General features: G+C 37.3%; 1 protein-coding gene across 10 annotated transcripts in view; it reads right to left on the bottom strand.

Moving 5' to 3' along the window:
• fgfr2 (fibroblast growth factor receptor 2) overlaps nt 1-21,546 on the bottom strand; it is a 168,461-nt gene that overhangs the window by 50,184 nt on the left and 96,731 nt on the right. For 8 of the 10 annotated variants that reach the window (XM_033033810.1, XM_033033811.1, XM_033033809.1 and 5 more), the window contains 4 exons: nt 19,001-19,272; nt 15,434-15,508; nt 5,262-5,431; nt 581-704 (listed from right to left, as the gene is read on the bottom strand). In XM_033033810.1, the coding sequence (XP_032889701.1) occupies nt 581-704; nt 5,262-5,431; nt 15,434-15,508; nt 19,001-19,272 (641 nt within the window). Of the gene's footprint in view, nt 1-580; nt 705-5,261; nt 5,434-15,433; nt 15,511-19,000; nt 19,273-21,546 lie in introns of all 10 variants that reach the window. The other 2 variants (XM_033033817.1, XM_033033819.1) reach the window with 2 other exon arrangements.

Here is a 21,546-nt window from a genome sequence, read left to right as displayed (position 1 = left end):
ATTTATCTCACTAAGATTTCTCCTAACAGTGATTGTTAAAGCTATGAATAATGCTTTGGATAATAAAAAGGTCATTGTTTAGTTGCTTTGTGCAAAACCACCATAGTTCTTTGCTTGTGATAATTTTTTTCAAACTGCATTTTTCCAGCAGAAGGTAACCACCGATGCACTTCAGAATCTTTTCTGTTGAGTGATATATTTCTATTTGCTTCTCATTGGACCATATGCAACATGGAAAAACACAGCTGTAAAGATGGCAACTAACCGAATGATTTAAAGAAAACTTAGTTCTGCTAGCTTTTGTTTAAAGTAAAACGTGTTTTATGATCAACAGCAATTATTGGCTGATTAATTCTTTACTGTAAGAAAATACACCACAAAATTAAAACCAGAAATCAAAGGTTGTGCTTTTTACTTCTACTGCAACCAACAATGACTAGAATCCGGTAGTCAGCAGTAGTGGAAAAGATCGTCATGTTCTAACTTTTGTTCTAACTGTGTGCTGAACAATTCCCTCATGTACTATATTGACGAAACATTTAACATCATCTTGGTGCCTGGTGATTATATGTCAACTTACCAACTACATCTAGATGATAGGTATGATTTATGGATCCATAGGGATTTTCTATCACACACGTATAATTCCCCTTATCGGATGGAACAGCACTTTCCATAATAAGACTCCAGTGTGGAGGCCGAATCTGTTAAAAAAAAAATTTGAGAGTGATTTCAGAGAGTCTTAATTGCATTGAAATAAACTTAACGAAATGCCTCATTTTATTTAGTTTAGTTTATTCATACATTTATTCCTACATTAGTTCTGAACTAAATGTGACGATTTAATCCTGTAGGCATTTGCCTCAACTTGGCCTCCTGGAATTGAATGGGTAGCGTTTATTAAAATAGTGAATTTCCATTTTGGGCCCAATGGGCTATAACAGAAGATGATGCCATAGAACAGAGTATTCATTATGTGCTGCTGCTGCTGTTGCTGCTCTGCTGTAGTTTCTTATTAGTTCTTATTGTAAGGTCCTATAGAATTTAGCTTAATAACAACAATTTCAGTGCGGTTAGCAATCAATCATCAGCCTTGCCTTACTTCCCTCCTTTTGCCTTAAACCAACAGTTATATATCAATAGCAGAGACAGCCTGGATATTAGATACTGCACACAGTCAAACAATTCTTTTTCCACAGTGCCAGAAATTCGATCAGGTACTGGATGGCAGGAGACAGGGCAAGCTTAATTTGGAGATACAACAGAATGTTAACCTGAAAGGAACAGTGTAGAACATTTTTCAACCATTCAAAACATTGATTAATAATTATTATGTGTAGGAAGGAACCACAGACGCTGAGTCTGAAGAAGGGTCTTGACATGAAATGTCACCTATGCCTTATCTCCAGAGATGCTGTCTGATCCGCTGAGTTGTTGTCTGACCCGTTGTTTCTATCTACTGAGCAATGATTTATGCATTGCGATAGACAGCCGGTTATTTAGCAAAGCCAAAAACAAGAAGATGGACTACCTTATTTGGATATGGCAGCATTGGGGGGGGGGGGGGGGGGGGGGGTTAGCTCACTTATCACCATGGTGATGTTGATGTATGGTCGAAAAGGAATGATGGATTAATTAGCTTACCCTATACACTTTATAGTGTGCAGTCACCAATCAGCGCTGTAGAGACAAAATGGTGTGGACATTGGAAATTTGAAATGAAGTAGTTACACAAACTCAGCAGATCAGGTAGCACCCCGTGGAGAAACAAGATTATCATTTCAGGTTCTTGACATTTGACAGGTATTGATCCTTTTGTGTCTAAAGATCTGGACTTGCTAAGGGTAGCCCAGCTTCTTGTAGAAGAAATGACTCAATGAAGAGCTAACTATTGGGCCTGCACTCTGAAGATCTCAGAGTAATACGACATATCAGGTCTACCCATGCTTCAAAACAGAAAACGCCAGAAAAACTCAGCAGGCCAGAGAGCATCCATGGAAAGAGAAACAAAGCTAACTTTTTAGGTCAATGATCCTTTATCAGACCAGGAAAATGAGAAGAACAAACAGTTGCAGCAAGAAAGCAACTATAATAAAGCAAAAAATAGAAGCAGTGTCATTAAATAATTGATATTAGCAATGTATGACTGATATACATGAAATGTTCTTATTATGTACTTGCTTCTAATAAAAATATTATTTAAAAAAAAGAAAGTAATTATGTTACCTGGCAACCTTGGTCTCCACCCTATTACAAAAATTCCCTCTCCACCCCTGCCACTCTGCAACTGAACACATGCATGCTTGTTTTCTCACTTTTCCTGTTCTGATGAATTGACCTGAAATGTGATTCTATTTCATCACAGATGCTGCCTGACATGTAAGCATATTACTGTAATAAACACTAAAATGCTTAAAATATTTAGTAGGTCAGTCACCGTTGTGGAGAGGGAGCTAAAAAGAGTTGTTGGCCTTTTGTCAGAATTGGTGAGAGATAAAACATACTTTCTGCAGTTAAAAGAGGCTGGGGAGAGAAACAAAGACCAAGTAAATAATCAAATTTTGGGCCTTGGCATTGTCAATGCCATTGGAATCATTATTGACAGCCAGAGTACAAAATAAAATGGTGATCATGATTTGACATTGTTGAACTCAATGTTGAGTCCAGAAATTTGAAACTCACTTGGAAATTCTACAAAATACTACACAATGAGTATGCAGTTTTGGTCATTTCAAATATCAGTCTGTGAAACTATTTAAAATTAAGCAATTGTTTTGAATCCAGTATCAGGCCAAGTTCTAGAGCAGATGCAATATCAACAGAAGCACCTGCTTTCCTTGACATTTTACATTTCATTGATAAACTTTCCACTAAGAAATCAGTAGACAGGTAAAAGGCTGAACATGTGCATTCCACACAATGAATCATTCATAGTGTGAGGTCTGTTCTGTCACTTTCTCATTATGTGAAAACAATTTTCAAAGTGTTGAGAGATAAGGACCAAACTGCCATAACTACACTGTGATATCCCCAGAAATGAAAGGTTATTTTACATATTGAAAAATTAATTAGGTGAGAGTTTTAGATACTAAATTCCAATTTAGATATAAATCCATAGAGCTATAGGTACCAAACATGCTTCATGCACAGTCTGTACAAGAAAAACTTAACATCACTGTTCTTTTCTAATAAACAAACATTTTAACTTGTACAAACCAGACTAAACATGGTTGTCTCACGTATAGTAGGTTTGATGCCTGGCACCCTCCTTTATTTGATTTATGACTGACTTGACACTCTATCTTGCAGACAGAGCATTTGGCAGATGCTAGGTCCTGTAGTCAAACAGTTGGAAAAGCAGTGCACTGAAATGTAAAAACCCTCCATCTGCTTTTGTAAACAAAGTTCCTTATTTTCTAGTGTTTACAGTGCACTGGCAACATGTGAAAATCAAACGCAGTGAAACGTCCAGAAATCTAAACAGGTTTACCACACATACAGACGTGACACAGATCATGAATTCAAACATTAATCTATTTTCTTCAAAATGTGTGACATGGATACTTTATTAAATGTACAGTGTTATCATAGCTACACAAGCACCTTATTGTAAAAAAGGGCACAAAGTGCTTAAGTAAATCAGCCGGTCAAGCAGCCTCTCTGAAGAACATGGATATGTGACGTTTCGAGTCGGGACCCTTCTTCAGGCTGGCTGTGGGGGAGGGGAAGAAAGCTGGAAGAGGGGAGAGGCAAGACAAAGCGTGGCAGGTAATAGGTGGGCATATGCGAGGGGGGATTGATTATATTGCAAGGTTGACTTGAACAAAACCTTCAGACTGTACACACTGTTCCTGCATCATTGCTAAGAGAAATACTTCAAAGTATCGCATAATGCTCATAGCAAATTATAAAATATATATTTGGGACAATTTTCAACTTTGCAGGTCCAGAGTACAAGTGGCAGTGTATTGGCTGCGATATTTTAAATTCCCATCTGACTTTTTGTTTCATTAAGCTGATATGCAATCATAAATGGGGTACCACTGGGAGCTAATCTGATGCTGGCAGCTTCTAGTTCCACTGAATCCAGAAATTGGCTCCAATACCATGCCAAAACATTAGGTGGAGGCTACATACACCCAGTTATTGCAGGATCAGAATCACAGTATGTATGCGAGAGGTGCAGTAATAAAATCTGAGGTCACCTTTCATTTCAGACTTGGGTGTAGAAGTTATCCGTATGATTTTATTACCCTAACAGAGGGGGTTAAAAGCATAAGCCCCGCTCGCGGTTGGTTGAGCAGCATTGTCAATCAGATTTATTTGAATAAACACAAAGTGCTGGAGTAACTCAGTAGGTCAGCCCGCATCTCTGGAGGACCTGGATTGGCTGACTTAGCCATGATAATTTTATTTGTGATAATTGGACAAAAAAAAATAATCAGATGTCTGTTTCCTGAACACTGTTTCATCTGAGAAACAGCTCCCAATTACCCAGTGCTTCCTACACTTTCTGTTAATTTTACCCATCTGAATCATCCATTCGGTAATTTTATGGTAGACCAATCTCCCCCAGTCTTAATATTTTTATGTCCGGAGACACTTAATATTTTTATCTTGTGTTCTAATTCCTCAAAGACCCCTTCTCTACCTTTATTACCTTTTAAACATAACAAACTTCACTAATTTTATCGTTTTCTTGTGCATCCTTTCTTGCATCATTGCTTGCAGACTCTCTGCAACATCTACTCCAGAACGCTCAGCTTCTCCACCTCTGTATCCCTCTTGAAACCAAGCTCTTTGATCAAGCTGATCAAGCTCCTCCTACAGACACCTCTTTTGGATGAGGACCCATTTGTTGTCGAGTAAAGGAGGATGCCCTTTCCACATTAAAGGAACTTTATAACTGAACATTACTGTTGTACACGAGGAAGGCACAAACACAACCGTCTACTTTTAAAAGGCAAAAAAAACTGTGTGCACAAGTATAAACCTGCATGATCCCACAGCTTCTGCCAAGTGTAAAAACCACTGCACTGAATCTAGCCAAGTCACCTACACCGCAAACCTCCAGCAACATACTGGTTTCCATATGGTTTGTGACAATGTAAATTAATTTTCAAGATTTTCGGTTACATTAAACTAAATTAGAGACAAAAGGATCTTCAGGAAAACTGTGGGCTAGTGCTCATTTTTCTATTTAATGTCTGTTGTGCATTTATAAAGTTTGTGCTATTATAAATAAGAGAAATGGAACTTACCTTGTATGAACCCATTCGATATTCAGGTTTGAACTCCCGGCCATTTTTTAACCATCGCATGGTTGGTTTTGGACTCCCTCCAGCTGGACAGCGAAACTTTACAGTGTTGGCTGCTGGCACGGCATGCAATCTCTTTTCCATCTTAGTTGGTTGAGTCCAGTAAGGGGGACCTGGTTCAAACAAACACCAACATAACTTTAATGGTGTCTAATGCAAATCTTCCTGTAGCCAGTGAAACATCATTCATTTAATGTAGGGTCGGGGATAGAGAGAGAAAAAAAAAATGGAAATCAAGCAGGTCTACAAAGAATCCAAAAAAAGACACAAAGTGCTTTAGTGGTCAAGCAACATCTCTGGAGAACATGGATAGGTGACGTTCAGTCTCCGAAGAATGGTCCCGACTCGACGCATGTCCTCCATAGATGCTGCCTGACCCACTGAGCACTTAATGCCTTATTTTTGTAAACCAGCATCTGCAGCTACTTCTGCCTGCAAATAATCCAATATTGGCAAGCACTTTATGATTGAAGCTAGAACTGAAATCATGTCCACTTTCAGTTACAGACGTTGTCGATATCAAAATAGTGTCTGCTATGGAAAACGACTAGGCCATTAACTTACACAGACCAAGAGGAGCATGAAAAAATGAATATTTTAAAAAGTCCATGACTGGTTACTGAAAACCTGGGACAACTGATTCTATGATGTATTACTTGGTTTGCACAACTGTAGATAATGGCATGGTTTAGACAGGAGTGTTGGGTAGCCATTGAAAGGCTTGCTTGGAAACAAAATCAGGCGAGAGAATAGGCATCCAAGATCTGTATCGGGGTTTTCTCTGCTGATTGACTGTCCTCCCAGTGAGAAAGGGCAGATGGCAGTTTAGTTTTCCCCTCCCCCTAACCCATAAAAGGTATCGGTAGCAGCATGCTGCGACTTCAACATGCTTGGGATGTTAACATTTTCTCTGAAATAAAACTATAAAACTGAAATACTGAGTTTCCAACTCTAACTTGCAACTGTAATTTACATTTTCAATAAGAAATTATGCAATAGAGCCAAAGAAAATTAACAAGTACAGTAACTGGATGTAAACTAAGACCATTTTCCCTCTCCTAAAGGGAATCAATAGTTTACTGCTTGTTTCATGTTTTGATTTTCCCTCCACATTGGTAAGAGTAAAAGCTCTATTTAAAACAAATACTTCAGGTTTTACTGGAAGCGGCAAACTTCATGGTACAGAACTTCTTTTTGGAAAACATTATTTTCCATTGATGTGCACATTTCAAGCTGTTTGGAGCGAGATTCTAGAAATGTGCCAGGACTGTACAAACTCTGGAGTAATGAGGAATGCATTCAAAATACAGGCATGGAAACTGGCCGCAAATTCAATACTTCTAAGCATACAAATGAATGAACTTCAATACTCAAAAGATTGTTAGATATCTGAAAAAATAATGCAAGTCACTTTCTGCCCTCTCAGTAACTTTATGGGCTTCAGTAATCCTTTAAATCACAGTACATACTTTGCACAATCAACTAATATATTTTATTCAAGAACAGTAATGGAATCTGCCACTTTTAATCCAGGCAAAACTTTCCCAATTCTTACTCATTTTCAAAAACTCTATTAACTAGAAGAGATTTCAAATATATCCTTGCCCTAATAAATGGGAAATATAGCTTGTCCGTACATTTGTTTTAACTTATGTGAAATTCCATTTCTAACTGCAACCTGAACTTCCTGAAATAAATCAAACTAATGTGGAATTAAAAAAAATAATTGGCTTAAACTTGACCTTATTCCATTTCCTTTTTGGACCTCTTCCTATACTCCCTTACAATAATGAAGGTTTCCATTCTACAATATTTTCATCATTGCCAATGAATCGAGGCCAGGCAGTCATTAATGGCCCAAAATTTTGACATTTTCTGATTTATACTTTTTGTGGCTTTTGTTTTATTTTGTGTAAGGGAATTCACCAAAAGGCTATAAGCGCAGTGATAATGCTAAGGAAAATGACCATCATTACTCTTGAAGACAATACAAACAGCAATTTCCCTTTAATTTTTTTAGAATTGAAGCATACAAAAACTGACAAATAATTTAAACCAATATAATTTCACCCATTCAGTTTAAGCAAATGCCATGAGGCATAAGTATGCTGGCTCCTGTAATGTTAGTAGGCCAGATATTAAAAATAAAACAATATGATTGACTGCACTTGAAAAACTTCAATTAATACAGATTTGACTGCATCTATATTGAATTGTGTGTAACACAAAATGAATAGTGAATGCCTAGTTTTATTTCCCAGCTTCACCACTGCTCAAAAAAAAATCTGCATTAATGTTATTCTTGATGAATAAATACTCTTCTACTTTGACTCATAGTGTTTACTTAAATAGAAATCAGGTTACAATGTGCACTCTTGACCAAGTGAATGCACACATTGTCAAACTGTGCTGAATCCAACCATTGTATATATATTAAATATTAATTTGTGTTCTTGCTTCTATGCAGTCACAGATTTACCAATCAAATGCCTAATTTATATTAGCTCTGGGTAAATGAATGTTTAATAACATTCTTCTGTCATAAAATTGAACAAAGCCAGTTTGTATATCTAAGTTTTAATTGCTAACGCAAATATTTCAACTGAAACTATTTGCATTCCTTCTACATTTTTTCTTGTTATACCCGCCCTTGTATTTTTGCTTGGATCCATTTGAAATGTAATGCAGGCAGCTCTAAATAATATTGTTTATTACATTTAATTTCAGCAACATTTTTATTAAAACATTTTTTTAACCAAAAACATTCGAAACATGATTTACGCTTTTTTTTCCCTTTTGAGCTTTGTAGGTACATAAATGAGCCCAGCAAAATGGTCCAATTTCAATACATATATTGTGTAAATGTGCCATGCAAAGACTAAATCTTGGATTTCCTCCCCATCCTTACCATGGATGAAAGAACACATCACCTTCATTCATTGCCACCCCATTTGTGACTGGAATTCACACAAGTAGACATCTTTGAAGTTAAATTATATCCTTTCACAATATTGTTATTAGAAGAAATTTGTTCATAATTTATATTGAAGAATTAAGAATATAAACAGAAACTAAATAATCTATTGGAAAGTTTACCACAATTTTGCAGAATTACTTCTTCAAGACTAGAGTTAATTCAGAAACTTAAGCAAACACTCTTTTACAAATGAGTATGTTAAGAATGTCAAAATATTTAAAGCTCTAGGTTCTAATTTTCTTTCAATATTTTAAAGCTCACAGCTCTGCATAAAACACACAAAGTTATAGACTATCACTAAGAAGCCAGACCATTAAACTTGTAAACTATTTTTTGTGTTCTTGAAATATTAAGATGCTTCATACAAAACAGCATGGCACATAAACATTGTAACATTAAGCTTGAATTGTCCTTGGCAAAGATTTAATGATCAAAAGTGGTTTTGCATCCACAGGACATAGCTCTGCAAGGCAATTCTGAACGATGAACATGTTACTGGCTCATATCTATCAAATGTTATTTCAAACCTTAAACAAATTCTCTTCTATCTTTTGCATCCACCAGATGCTGACCAACAAGGCATTTTGGCTGCTTCAAAAGATTCAAGTTCAAGTGAGTTTATTGTCATGTGTCCCTGTATAGGACAATGAAATTCTTGCTTTGTTTAAGCACACAGAAAAATAGTAAGGCATTTACTACAGTACAGATAAATGTGTCCATATACCATGATATAAATATATACACACATGAATAAATAAACTGCAAATAAAGTGCAAATAACAGAAAGTGGTTGTTAATAATCAGAGTTTTGTCCAAGCCAGGTTTAATAGCCTGATGGCTGAGGGGTAGTAGCTATTCCTGAACCTGGTTGTTGCAGTCTTCAGGCTCCTGTACCTTCTACCTGAAGGTAGCAGGGAGATGAGTGTGTGGCCAGGGTGGTGTGGGTCTTTGATGATACTGCCAGCCTTTTTGAGGCAGCGACTGCGATAAATCCCCTCGATGGAAGGAAGGTCAGAGCCGATGATGGACTGGGCAGTGTTTACTACTTTTTGTAGTCTTTTCCTCTCCAGGGCGCTCAAATTGCCGAACCAACAATAAATAATGTTCAGTGGTAGAATCTGTTTAAAATTACAGAGTTTGTCATCATCTTAATTTGATTTTAACTCCAATAATGCCATGTTTGATAAGAACGGGGGAAATAAAACTTTGTGAATGTCAACTGAAGCTCAGTTGGCATTGGTATGTTATGGTCACATGTACAAAGATACAGTGGAAAACTTTGTTTGCGTGTTATCCAGTCAAATCACACTATTAGTGGTACAAACAAGTCATGCACCTGTACAATAGTTAGTGTAAAGAGAAAAATACCAGAGTGCAGAATATAGTGTTACAACATTATATCAAAATAACTACATGGAAAATGTACAGAAATAAAAGTAATCCTGATGGCCACAATGGATTGTGGGTTGGAAAATCAGGAGTATAGTTGTAGATGATGAGAGGACAATTCAGTAGTCTGATAACAGTGGGGAAGACGTTGTTCCTGAATCTGGTAGTATATGTTTTCAAATGTTTGTATCTTTGGCCAGACAGGAGAGGGGAGAAAAGGGAATGAGAGATAAATGGCCCTTGACTATGTTGGCTGCTTTCCCACGGCAACATGGTGCAGATGGAGTTGACATGAATGGGAAGGTGGGGGTGTTGTATAATTGATTGCACTACATGAACAACTCTGCAATTTCTTGTGATCTTAGGAAGAGCTGTTGCCATATCAAGTTGTGATGCATCCTAATATGATGCTTTCAATGGTGTATCTGTAGAAGTTAGAGTCGTTGGAGTTATGCCGAACTTCCTTAGTTTTCTGAGGAAGTAGAGGCGTTGGTGTGCTTTCTTAGACGTAGCTTCAATATAGTTGGTTCAAGACAATTGTTGGTGATACTTATGCCTAGGGAATTGAAGCTCTCAACAATCTCCACTTGGGTATCATTGATACAGACTGGGGAATGTACACCACCTTGTTTTCTGAAGTCAATAACTAGCTCTTTCATCTTGCTGGCATTGAAGGAGAGCTTGTTGTCTTGACACCATGGTACTAACTCCCTCTATCTCCTTCCTGTACTCCGTCTCATCATTGTTCCAGATCCGACTCACTATGGTGGAATCATCGGCAAACTTGTAAATGGAATTAGAGCAGAATTTGGCCGCAGAGTCATATGTATAGGGAGTATAGTAAGGGGCTAAGAACACATTCGTTTGGGCCATCAGTGTGGAGAATTATTAGGCGGATGTTTTGTCACCTATCCTCACTGATTGTGGTCTATGAAGGTTTTAGGTGCTGATTCAAAGACTTGAGCATAAAAGTCTAGACTAATGCTCCAGAGTATTACTTGGGATTTGTTGCGAAATGCAGAAGTATTGTCATTTGGTTGAATTATTAAGTGGAAGTTTTGCTTGCTCTCTTGGGTAAAGAAATAAATAAGATTATGACTAATTTGAAAAAGTAGATGGATGACACCAGTAGTGACCTTGAAGTACAATTTTAGCGAGCAATATCAATCCATGTTCAAATATTACTGGCAATTGCCAGTCTAGTATTTCTCACATTTTTATATATTATTTTAAATATATTCTCCTGCTTTTGTATCTTAACTATACACTTGTGTCCATTTTTTCAGAATGTCTAATCTTATGCACGTTTTGCTGTTTAAAATATGGAGAGAACATAATTAAGCAGTATGCATTACTCATTTTAAACCAAATTCAGGAATGGAGTTATGGGACAGAGACTAACACGATCTATGATTTCCATCCCATAGTTTAATTTAAAGTTGTCAGACCAGATATCGCTAATACGGAAATCATCGTGATTGATCCTAAATTATAAAAAGTATGGCCCATTTCTTTTACTTCAATCTCAGTAAGTTCTTCTGTGTTTACCACTAGTTGTCATAGAGTCATAGTCATAGAGTGATACACTGTTGAAACAGGTCCTTCAGCCCAACTTGCCCACACCGGCCAACAATGTCCCAGCTACACTCGCCCCACTTGCCTGCACTTGGTCCATATCCCTCCAAACCCATCCTATCCATGTACCTGTCTAACTGTTTCTTAAACGATGGGATAGTCCCAGCCTCAACTACCTCCTCTGGCAGTTTGTTCCATACACCCGCCACCCTTTGTGTGAAAGAATTACCCCTCGGATTCCTATTAAATCTTTTCCCCTTCACCTTGAACCCATGTCCATTTGGTCCTCGATTCCCCTACTCTGGACAAGAGACTCCGGGCATCTACCCAATCTATTCCTCTCAGGATTTTGTACACTTCAATCTATTCCTCTATGATTTTGTACCCCCTCATCCTCCTGCACTCCAGTCTACTCAGCCTCTCCCTTTAGCTCACACCCTCTAGTCCTGGCAACATCCACGTAAATCTTTTCTGAACCCTTTCAAGCTTGACAATATCTTGACAATATCTTTCCCATAACATGGTGCCCAGAACTGAACAAAATACTCCAATTGCGATCTCACCAACGTCTTATACAACTGCAACATGACCTCCCAACTTCTATACTCAATACTCTGACTGACGAAGGCCAAAGTGCCAAAAGCCTTTTTGACCACCTTATGTACCTGCGACTCAACCTTCAAGGAATCATGCACCTGTACTCCCAGATCCCTCTGCTCTACAACACTACCAAGAGGTCTACCAATTACTGTGTAGGCCCTGCCCTTGTTCGACATCCCAAAATGCAACACCTCACACTTCTCTGTATTAAATTCCATCAACCATTTCCCTGCCCACCTGGCCAATCGATCCAGATCCTGCTGCAATCTTTCATAACCATCTTCACTATCTGCAAAACCATTCACTTTTGTGTCATCAAAACAATTTTAATGCAAAGCTTTCCAACGGTAAACATAAGTTTGCTGATACTTTAAAGATTGTAAAGAATAGTCATTTTCTTCTTTATATAGCCTGTTTTCTAAATTACAAGCTGGAGCTTGTGAACTAATTTAAATCAGAGACAATAGTTCCTTTGTGTTAAATACCAATGCTTCATGTAATAATTATAGTTGTAGTGTCATGTTACAAAGCACATTGGTCCTTGAGCCAATACAGTAAAGGTTGACATTCACCATAAATGTCCATATTATTACAATTTCCTTTTACTGCCATTTTTTAAGCCACCCTGCCACTAGATAACAATAGTACCATCACTTCAAAAGGCAATGCCAGTTACCATATAAAATATTTTCAAGATTTAATGACGTAAATATACAGTTGATTGAATTCTCTCCTTGGAAATATCAATTAGCGTTAAATGAACTTTGGCATACTATTAATAATACCTTTTAGATGAATGCAGCATGGAAACAGGCTATTTGGCCCAACACTACCATGCTGACCAAAGGGCATTCATCCATATTAGTCCCATCTTCCAGCACTTGGCCTTCAGCTTTCCTTGCCTAGGTGATTCAAGTCTTCATTTACTTCTTAAATGCTGTCAGCAACTGTTTCTACCACTCTCTCAGGCAGTGAATTCCAGATACTCAACTCTCTGGGTAAAAAAGATCCCCTTAAATCCTCTTAATATCTCTCACCCCTTTCCCTAAATTGATATCCACTCATTTTATCTATCTCTGATATAGGGAAACATTTCTAGTAGTCTAGACTATCTATACCCATCATAATTTTATATACCACTATCATATCCTCTCTCAACCTTCCCTGCTCCAGGGAAAATAAACCAAGTCTCTCCAGTCAGACTTAGCCTTTCCTTATATGCCTATGATCATAATCAGGATTAATCGTGGAGAGCACAAAATTATTCTATTAAATTTTTCATGTAAAATGTAACCAACACTGAGGAATTTTGGTTATTAAATAGTACAAAAAATATGACGAGATAATATGGCGAATAACTCCCACAAATCAGAGCTACAAATCTTCACTGCTGGCTTCAAGGCAGAGTAACTTTGCACTTTTTCTGAGATGAGAAATTAATTAATTTCCAGCTTACCTTAGTGGTAATAAATGATTATTTTTTCACTAGTGCTGATAATGTACACAGTATTAAGATGTTGCTGCTCATTTAAGAATATTAGCAAAGTGTTAATGTTTGGAAACAGAGAATAAAAACAGTTGCCAGTATAAAATTGTTAGAATACTTGGCTCCTTCAAAACATTGACTGGATTTTATTTTTTGTCAGAGTAGAGATATTTGCATGTTATCGTGCTGCCCTTTGAGGTCAGATTTCTGTTTAGAAGAATGAGGGATGATCTTACTGAAAGATACAAGATTGTGAAAAAGTGTTGACAATTTAGATGTTAATAGCATGCTCCTCCAAGGTGGAGAGTCATGAACTAAAGATCAGTCTCGGAATCAGAGAATGGCTATTTAAGAATGCTATGCAGGAGAAATGTCCTTACCAGGGAGGAATGGAAGGGGGAGTTTTAAATCTCTGAAATTCTTTACCCAAAGGAGTGTGGATACTCAACCACCGAGTATATTCAATGCGAGCACTGATGGATTTTTGGACTCTAAGGGAATTAAGAGATTTGGGGATCAGTGAATTGAGGTCAATGATCAGCCTTGATCAGCCAAGCATCTTTCCAAATAGTAGAGTAAGCTCAAAGTGCGCTCTTTCAACCTGTACTCCCGTTTCCTAGTCTTAAATGTGCTGATGAATAACAAAACACAGACAGCACTGATATATTACAATGATACAATTTTATTTTAAAACATTTTATGAATTTAGAACTCTGTGTACATTAAGTTATCAAGCAATTCATTTTATTTCTACAAAGCCTATTTTATTGGCAATTGGGCCACATTCTACCTCATTATATACAAGCTGAGCTTGGTTATAATTTCCTGTCTCCAGCTCATTCTGAAGATTTGCATTTAACCATACGTGTATGAAAGTCAGGAACAAGCTATAACCTGCATTGCAGATAGATACTGGTTCTCTACAGACCTGCTGGCTACAAGTAAAGTCAATATGTCAAAATGGCTCAATGAAACCTCAATCATAAACAAGTTTAATTGAAAACAAAGGAATGCAGACATCCACAACATCATCAAAACAATTATACCAAATGGTGAGATGAACCATTATGATATGAAGGAGGAGGTATTATGATAGATACTCAGTCCTATACATCTATTCAGCAGCAGCCAAAGCCAAATCCCTGGAACTTCTCATCAGTTTCTAATTTCCAAAGACCATCTCCATGATAAGCAATTTGGAAATCTATAATTTATTCCCAGATATACATCAAGAGGAGATCAGCATTTTGATCCAAGAATGACATCTTTACCCTGTCCCCAGGTTGAGCTAAACACCTTGTCGTTGCAATATTAAAGGGGCATTGAACTTGCATGTTGAATTTCCCCTCAGTTACTGGAATTTTACTTTAAATATGCTATTGCCTTTATTATTGACTTTATTCTATAATAAAGGAAAAGGGGAAAAAAAGCTTTTTTAATGGGATTGTTTGACAGTAACAATGATTGAAAGTGCAATGTTTCTCCAGGTACTAGTAAAAAGGTTTTGTTTTCCCAGAAGTGCAATAGATCTTCAATATCTATTTAAATCACTTTAATAAACTAATGAGACCATAGCTCATCTACTGATTAACACTTCCATAATACAGCGTTTTCAGTATCACAATACAATGTGATTTAGAGTAGATCTCAAATTCGTATTTCTTAGACATAAGTGAGAATGCTACAAATAGCATTCAACCTGCTTATATTTTTATTTTACTCTTTTTTTGTAGGTATATTACACTAAATGGCTTCTGGAAGCCCAATTATTTTCAAAGTCAACCCTTCATGGACTTGACTAACTGGGCATGATAAAGGGACGCTGAAAAGTATACAACTACTGGAAAGCACAGGCACAGTCCAGAATAATTTACAACGTTATTAAGTTGTTACTCCACCAAGTAAAAATAAAATTGATACCACTCTTGAAATTAAAGCGACCGGGAATAAAGAATTGTTAACACTTTATCATCAGAGTTTCTAGGGTATCAATTTCATATATATGAAAGTAGATATACCAATAGGACCTTATTTTCTTGCTGACTTCATTATATTAACCTCTTGTCTGTCTCCACACCCTGTACTTACTTATCTTGTTACCATCAATGGTTGTCTCTTCTGACCCATCACTATCCTCTTCATCGTCCCCTGAGGACATGGCATCTGGAAGAAAACCATAATCTGTAATCTCCCCGGGATCACGGAAATTCAAAAGATGGTTATTTGTAAAGTACTTCCAAAGCATTTCTTGCACCCTATCCTTCCCCATACCACCATAGCCAAACAATGGAAAATAATACTATCCATATTGCTTGGAGTATAATTAGTTAAAAAAATTAATATATCAATATCCAAAACAAGAGCAAAAGAAAATAAGAGCAGCAGTAGACCACTTGTCCCTCACACATGCCCTGCCATCCAACATGATGTTGACCTCAGCTCCTCTTATGCACCATTTCCCCATAACCTTCCATTCCCCAATCTTTCAGGTATTTATCTATCTCCATCTTGTTCCTAGATATGCACCGAGGGGATCAGCATTTAAATCCAAGAGTGACATTCTCAAATTGATCTATACACCTAGCGACCTAATCTGCCATCTATCACCCTTGGGTTTAGAGAATTCTAGAGATTCACTAACCTCATAAGAATTTTTTTTACGCACCTCAGTTTTAAATAAACCTTTATTTAGTAGCCTTGTTCATGACACTCCCACAAGTGAAAACAACAAAATAACTCAACATCTACCCAGTCAAGCCCTCATGTTTCAAAATTTCAACAGATACCGACCCAAATTCTAAAGCCTTTCTTGATAGGACAACCCTGACATCCAAGGAATTAGCCAAATGAACCTTTCACCTGCCTTCAATGCAACTATATCCTTTTCTCAGGCAAAGGGATGAAAACTATGCTCCATATGTGGCCTCTCCAACACACCGTTATAACGGTAACAAAACTTTCCAACAAAACTAAAACCCCATTGAAATAAAGCCAACTTCCCATTTGCCTATTTGTTAGAACTGACTGCCAACATTTTACAATTCATCCACTGGAACAAAATGTTGTCCAATCACTTTCACTCAATTTTTCTACAGTGCCCTCCATAATGTTTGGGGCAAAGACCCATCATTTATTTATTTGCCTCTGTACTCAACAATTTAAGATTTGCAATAGAAAAAAAATTGCATGTGGTTAAAGTGCACATTGTCAGATTTTATTAAAGGGTATTTTTGTACATTTTGATTTCACCATGTAGAAATTACAGCTGTGTTTATACATAGTCCCCCGATTTCAGGGCACCATGATGTTTGGGACACATGGCTTCACAGATGTTTGTAATTGCTCAATGAAAGTCAAAGAAGCCATTGTGAGACTGAGAAACAAGAATAAAACTGTTAGAGACATCATCCAAACCTTCGGCTTACCAAAATCAACTGTTTGGAACATCATTAAGAAGAAAGAGAGCACTGGTGAGCTTACTAATCGCAAAGGGACTGGCAGGCCAAGAAAGACCTCCACACCCGATGACAGAAGAATTCTCTCTATAATAAACAAAAATCCCCAAACACCTGTCCGACAGATCAGAAACTCTTCAGGAGTCAAGTCTGGATTTGTCAATGACCACTGTCCGCAGAAGACTTCATGAACAGAAATACAGAGGCTACACTGCAAGATGCAAACCACTGGTTAGCTGCAAAAATAGGATAGCCGGGTTACAGTTTGCCAAGATGTACATAAAAGTTCTACTAAACTTAAAAGATGTACTAAACAGTTCTGGAAAAAGATCTTGTGGACAGATGAGATGAAGATTCACTTATATCAGAGTGATGGCAAGAGCAAAGTATGGACGAGAGAAGGAACAGCCCAAGGTCCAAAGCATACCACTTCATCTGTGAAACACGGTGGTTTTGGTGTTATGGCCTGGGCATGTATGGCTGCTGAAGGTACTGGCTCACTTATCTTCATTGATGATACAACTGCTGATGGTAGTAGCATAATGAATTCTAAAGTGTATAGACACATCCTATCTGCTCAAGTTCAAACAAATGCCTCAAAACATTGGCCGGTGGTTCATTCTACAGTAAGACAAAGATCCCAAACATACTGCTAAAGCACCAAAGGAGTTTTTCAAAGCTAAAAAATGGTCAATTCTTGAGTGGCCAAATCAATCACCCGATCTGAACACAATTGGGCATGCATTTTATATGCTGAAGAGAAAACTGAAGGGGACTAGCCCCCAAAGCAAGCATAAGCTAAAGATGGCTGCAATACAGGCCTGGCAGAGCATCACCAGAGAAGACACCCAGCAACTGGTGATGTCCATGAATCGCAGACTTCAAACAGTCATGCAAAGGATATGCAACAAAATACTAAACATGACTATTTTCATTTACATGACATTGCTGTGTCCCAAACATTACGGTGCCCTGAAATGGGGATATTATGTATACACACTGCTATAATTTCTACATGGTGAAACCAAAATGTATAAAGTTGGCCTTTATTAAAATCTGACAATGTGCACTTTAACTACCTGTGATTTTTTTCTATTACAAATCTCAAATTGTGGAGTGCAGAGGCATATAAATAAATGATGGGTCTTTGTCCCAAACATTATGGAGGGCAATGTATATCCCCTTGCAGAATAATAATGTTCTCATCACAACATGCCCTTCCACCTATACTCATATTATCGGCAAAATTGTAAGCCTTACATTTTGTTTCCCCCTCCGGGTCATTAAGAAAAAGTGAACAATTAAGGGCCAAGAACTGATCTAAGGGATATTCTACTATTTACACCTCTCAGCCTCAAAAGGACCCATTTAATCCAACTTTTTGTTTTATATCTGAGAGCGTTTTTAATCCACACCAACACAATTCCTTCAAAGCCTAGGGCTTTATTCATCAGCCTCTTACATGGAACTTGTCAAATGCCCTTTGGTAATCTAAATATACAACATGTACAGGTTCCCCTCGATCAACTCTCCCTCTCACATCCAAGAATGGCACTGTACTTAATATGATCCTTTATCATTTTTGGTAATTCAAATTATTCGACCCAAAGCCAAGTATTATTTTGAGCGCTAGGTAATCCCAACAATACATCTCCTTCCTTAGGTGACTGAGCCAAATTAAGGAACTAACTTTGTGGGCAAATCGTGGCTCAATGCCATGTCGAAACAAGGAAGTGCATTAAAATTAACAATTGCTACTCCAAGATGATCCCTATGAAATGTATATTTTAATTATCCAAGCAGCCAGCAAGGTAGATGACAAACTTAAAATATGTATTTTTACTAAAAACTGAAATGACTAGTCTTAAAAAAAATGCATCCAACTACATGACCTGACGTGTAAGACGTATTTGCTATTATTGTACCTTAAATCATTACAAAAAACGTTGAAATAGAACGATTTGTAATTCAAGGACAATATTCCCTTTTTATAAGGTGTCATTCTCCTGATCCTGCCTTATAGTTAGTTTCTATATGTCCACAATGTCAAATGACTTTAATTCTTCTAACCACCCACCATTTTCTGCATCATCAATCCCAACTAACTGCAATCCCCTCCCTCTGAGCCAAAGTTATGTCTGGAGAGACAACCAATATAAAGGTTGAGTTTTAATGAATTTCCAGTTCAAATATTACTCACCTGTAATGTTTACAATGAAGTATACCATACCACTGCCTACTGGTCTAATTGCAGTACAAGCATAGAGGCCCGAATCCTCATGTGTGGCATCACTAATCTGCAAGAACTCTCTGATAATGTAAGTCTTATTATTGTGCCCCAATTGTTCCCCAGCTTTAGTCCAAATGATGTTCTGTACATCCTCTTTCAAAGGACATTGCATTTGAAGCAAATCTCCTGGATGCGCTGTGTGCACTTCAGGCTGAGATATTTGGTAGTTTGATGGAGGCTCTGCAAAGCAAGAAAAAGGAAAGGAATGGGAAGGAAAAGGAAAGTTGGAATAGTGGTCAGAAATATCTGACTTCAGTTGACGCCCATTCTGCTTTAAAAAAAAAGCAATAATGAGCCAATAGTTAACACTGGAAAGTAAACATTTGCTACTAGCCTCAATGAAGATGATTTTTAACTCACTGCAAATATTTTAAACAGGTGATACAGAAAGTCAATGGAGGAGAGTGGAGCAAAGCACAATAAAGGCAGTCAATCCAGTATCACTTGTTTTACCCAATTACCACGAGATACATTATCCCCATCCTCAATGCTTATACAAGGACGAATAATGCATTAGATACATAGCACATTTATATAGTAAAACAATACAAATCATAACAGAATTATAAAAAACAATTTTAAAATTCCCAGCAATCTCTTGCTGAGATTGCCCAGAAAATGGAGAGTACATTTAGCAATTCTGTCTTGAGATGTTATTATATTTCTTACTTATCTGAATAGCTTCTACTTACAGCAATCATCTTTTTGTTTAAAAATATAATGATCAGCATGATATTGTAAAAGGTTGTGGACCATGAGGATAATTTCAATACAATACAATTGGGTACATCTTACAAAACATGTACTTCCATACACATCACAACTCTTCTGAAGATAAAAAATAAATGTCAACTAGACGACAAACAATTGCCCTGAAGTTCATGGGGCTTGAGACCACAAATAAGGATAATGCCTGAGAAGATACAAAACAGGCTGGGTCCCATTTTGTTTGGATTTAGTTACATTAGGCTCCAGATGTGCAAGCTATCTTCCCTTGCCCCACTCACATCAAAGTTGCTCAGGGGTGTGTGGCGGAAGCACTGCTTGGTAAATTGCTTTATTAATGCCATTGACAGATTCTCCAGCTACTGTGCTCCATTCCCTGTGAGGCACTGTTGTGGAATTGATCAATTACCTTCCACAGGGAGAATGGCTATGAAGAATTAAAAATCATTAGGAAAAAAAAAATTTTTTGACCCACTTCAGTTCCCCACACAGAAGGGGAAAGCATCTTGAGTTATGGCAGCCATTATGAAAAATGCTTCTGTGCACAGCCAGTCTGCAAATGACCAGGGGCTAGTTTTCTTACTTTATCCATGGAGGAGTAACATGACATTCAATTTGTCCAGCACTCCGTTATGTTCCTGAGCTGAAGATTAATGTGTCAGAATGGGATAATCAGAAGAAACAAAGTGCAGAGATCATACCCCCCCAACAGAAAGAAGAGGCTATGGCTAGGCAAACATCAAATGGGTAGGAGTCGCTGAGTCAATACCAGGTTCCAATTAATAACTGGCTCGAGAACAGCATGGAACCAGATACAGTATGCTCACATAGGATGTGCATGGGGAAACCATAATACTGAAATATGCAAACAGATCAACTAATGAACCGTTCATATTTTTCCAGGCTATGCAATACAAATTACATAATGATCTCGAGGGACCTTTATATTTTTAGTTCAAACTTTCATATCCAACTAAATTATTAAAATTGCATAAAAGGCAGAACTCAATTTTCCAACAGAGTGACATCCATTACAAGAAACCCATCGTAGACATGTCACTTTAATTAAGCTGTAATTATGTTAAGAAAATTACTTCTGGCCATTCAGGTTTCAACAAGGAACCGCTGTAATGAATTACCAAGTATTGCTTGCACTACACTCTGTGAAGACTGTGTAAGGCAATTTGATATGACTGGTGTCTACATTCCCAGATGACAAAGTGACTGCAAAATTACTTTTAATTGCACTCTGGGTGAAAAAGCCTTGAAGGAACAACATTTCATATGACGAAGTTCTTCAGAGACATGAAAACAGTAATTATTCATTGCAGACTCCCTAAGCAATAAGCTCCATCTCCCTACTGTCAATACACTGTAACAAATTAGAAAACTGTATTTTCAGACTTCTTATAGAGAACATTTCATACTTTATTGAAGAACTTTTCTCCACTATTACATTGGTGCTTATACTACTCAAATCCCTGCTCCAACTCAGATGTGCAAACAGTATAATAGTAATTATGTATTTAGAACTTTTCAGGGATCCATTCAACCTTGCATTCTGTTTGGGATTAAAGTTTCATCAGGTACATAAAGTACAACAAAGTCTGCTTCGCTGCTACACTGCTCTCTTCATGACATTGCAAAACAGTTTTCACATCAGAAGAATATTTATGATATACAGCACACTCTAGTAATATTAGAACGGCAAGAATAGAATGGATTTCAAG

The sequence above is a fragment of the Amblyraja radiata genome, chromosome 15 (assembly GCF_010909765.2).
Source record: "Amblyraja radiata isolate CabotCenter1 chromosome 15, sAmbRad1.1.pri, whole genome shotgun sequence".
NCBI lineage: Eukaryota > Metazoa > Chordata > Chondrichthyes > Rajiformes > Rajidae > Amblyraja > Amblyraja radiata.
Note: the sequence above shows the minus strand (reverse complement) of the source record. Positions and strands in the feature narration are given on the sequence as shown.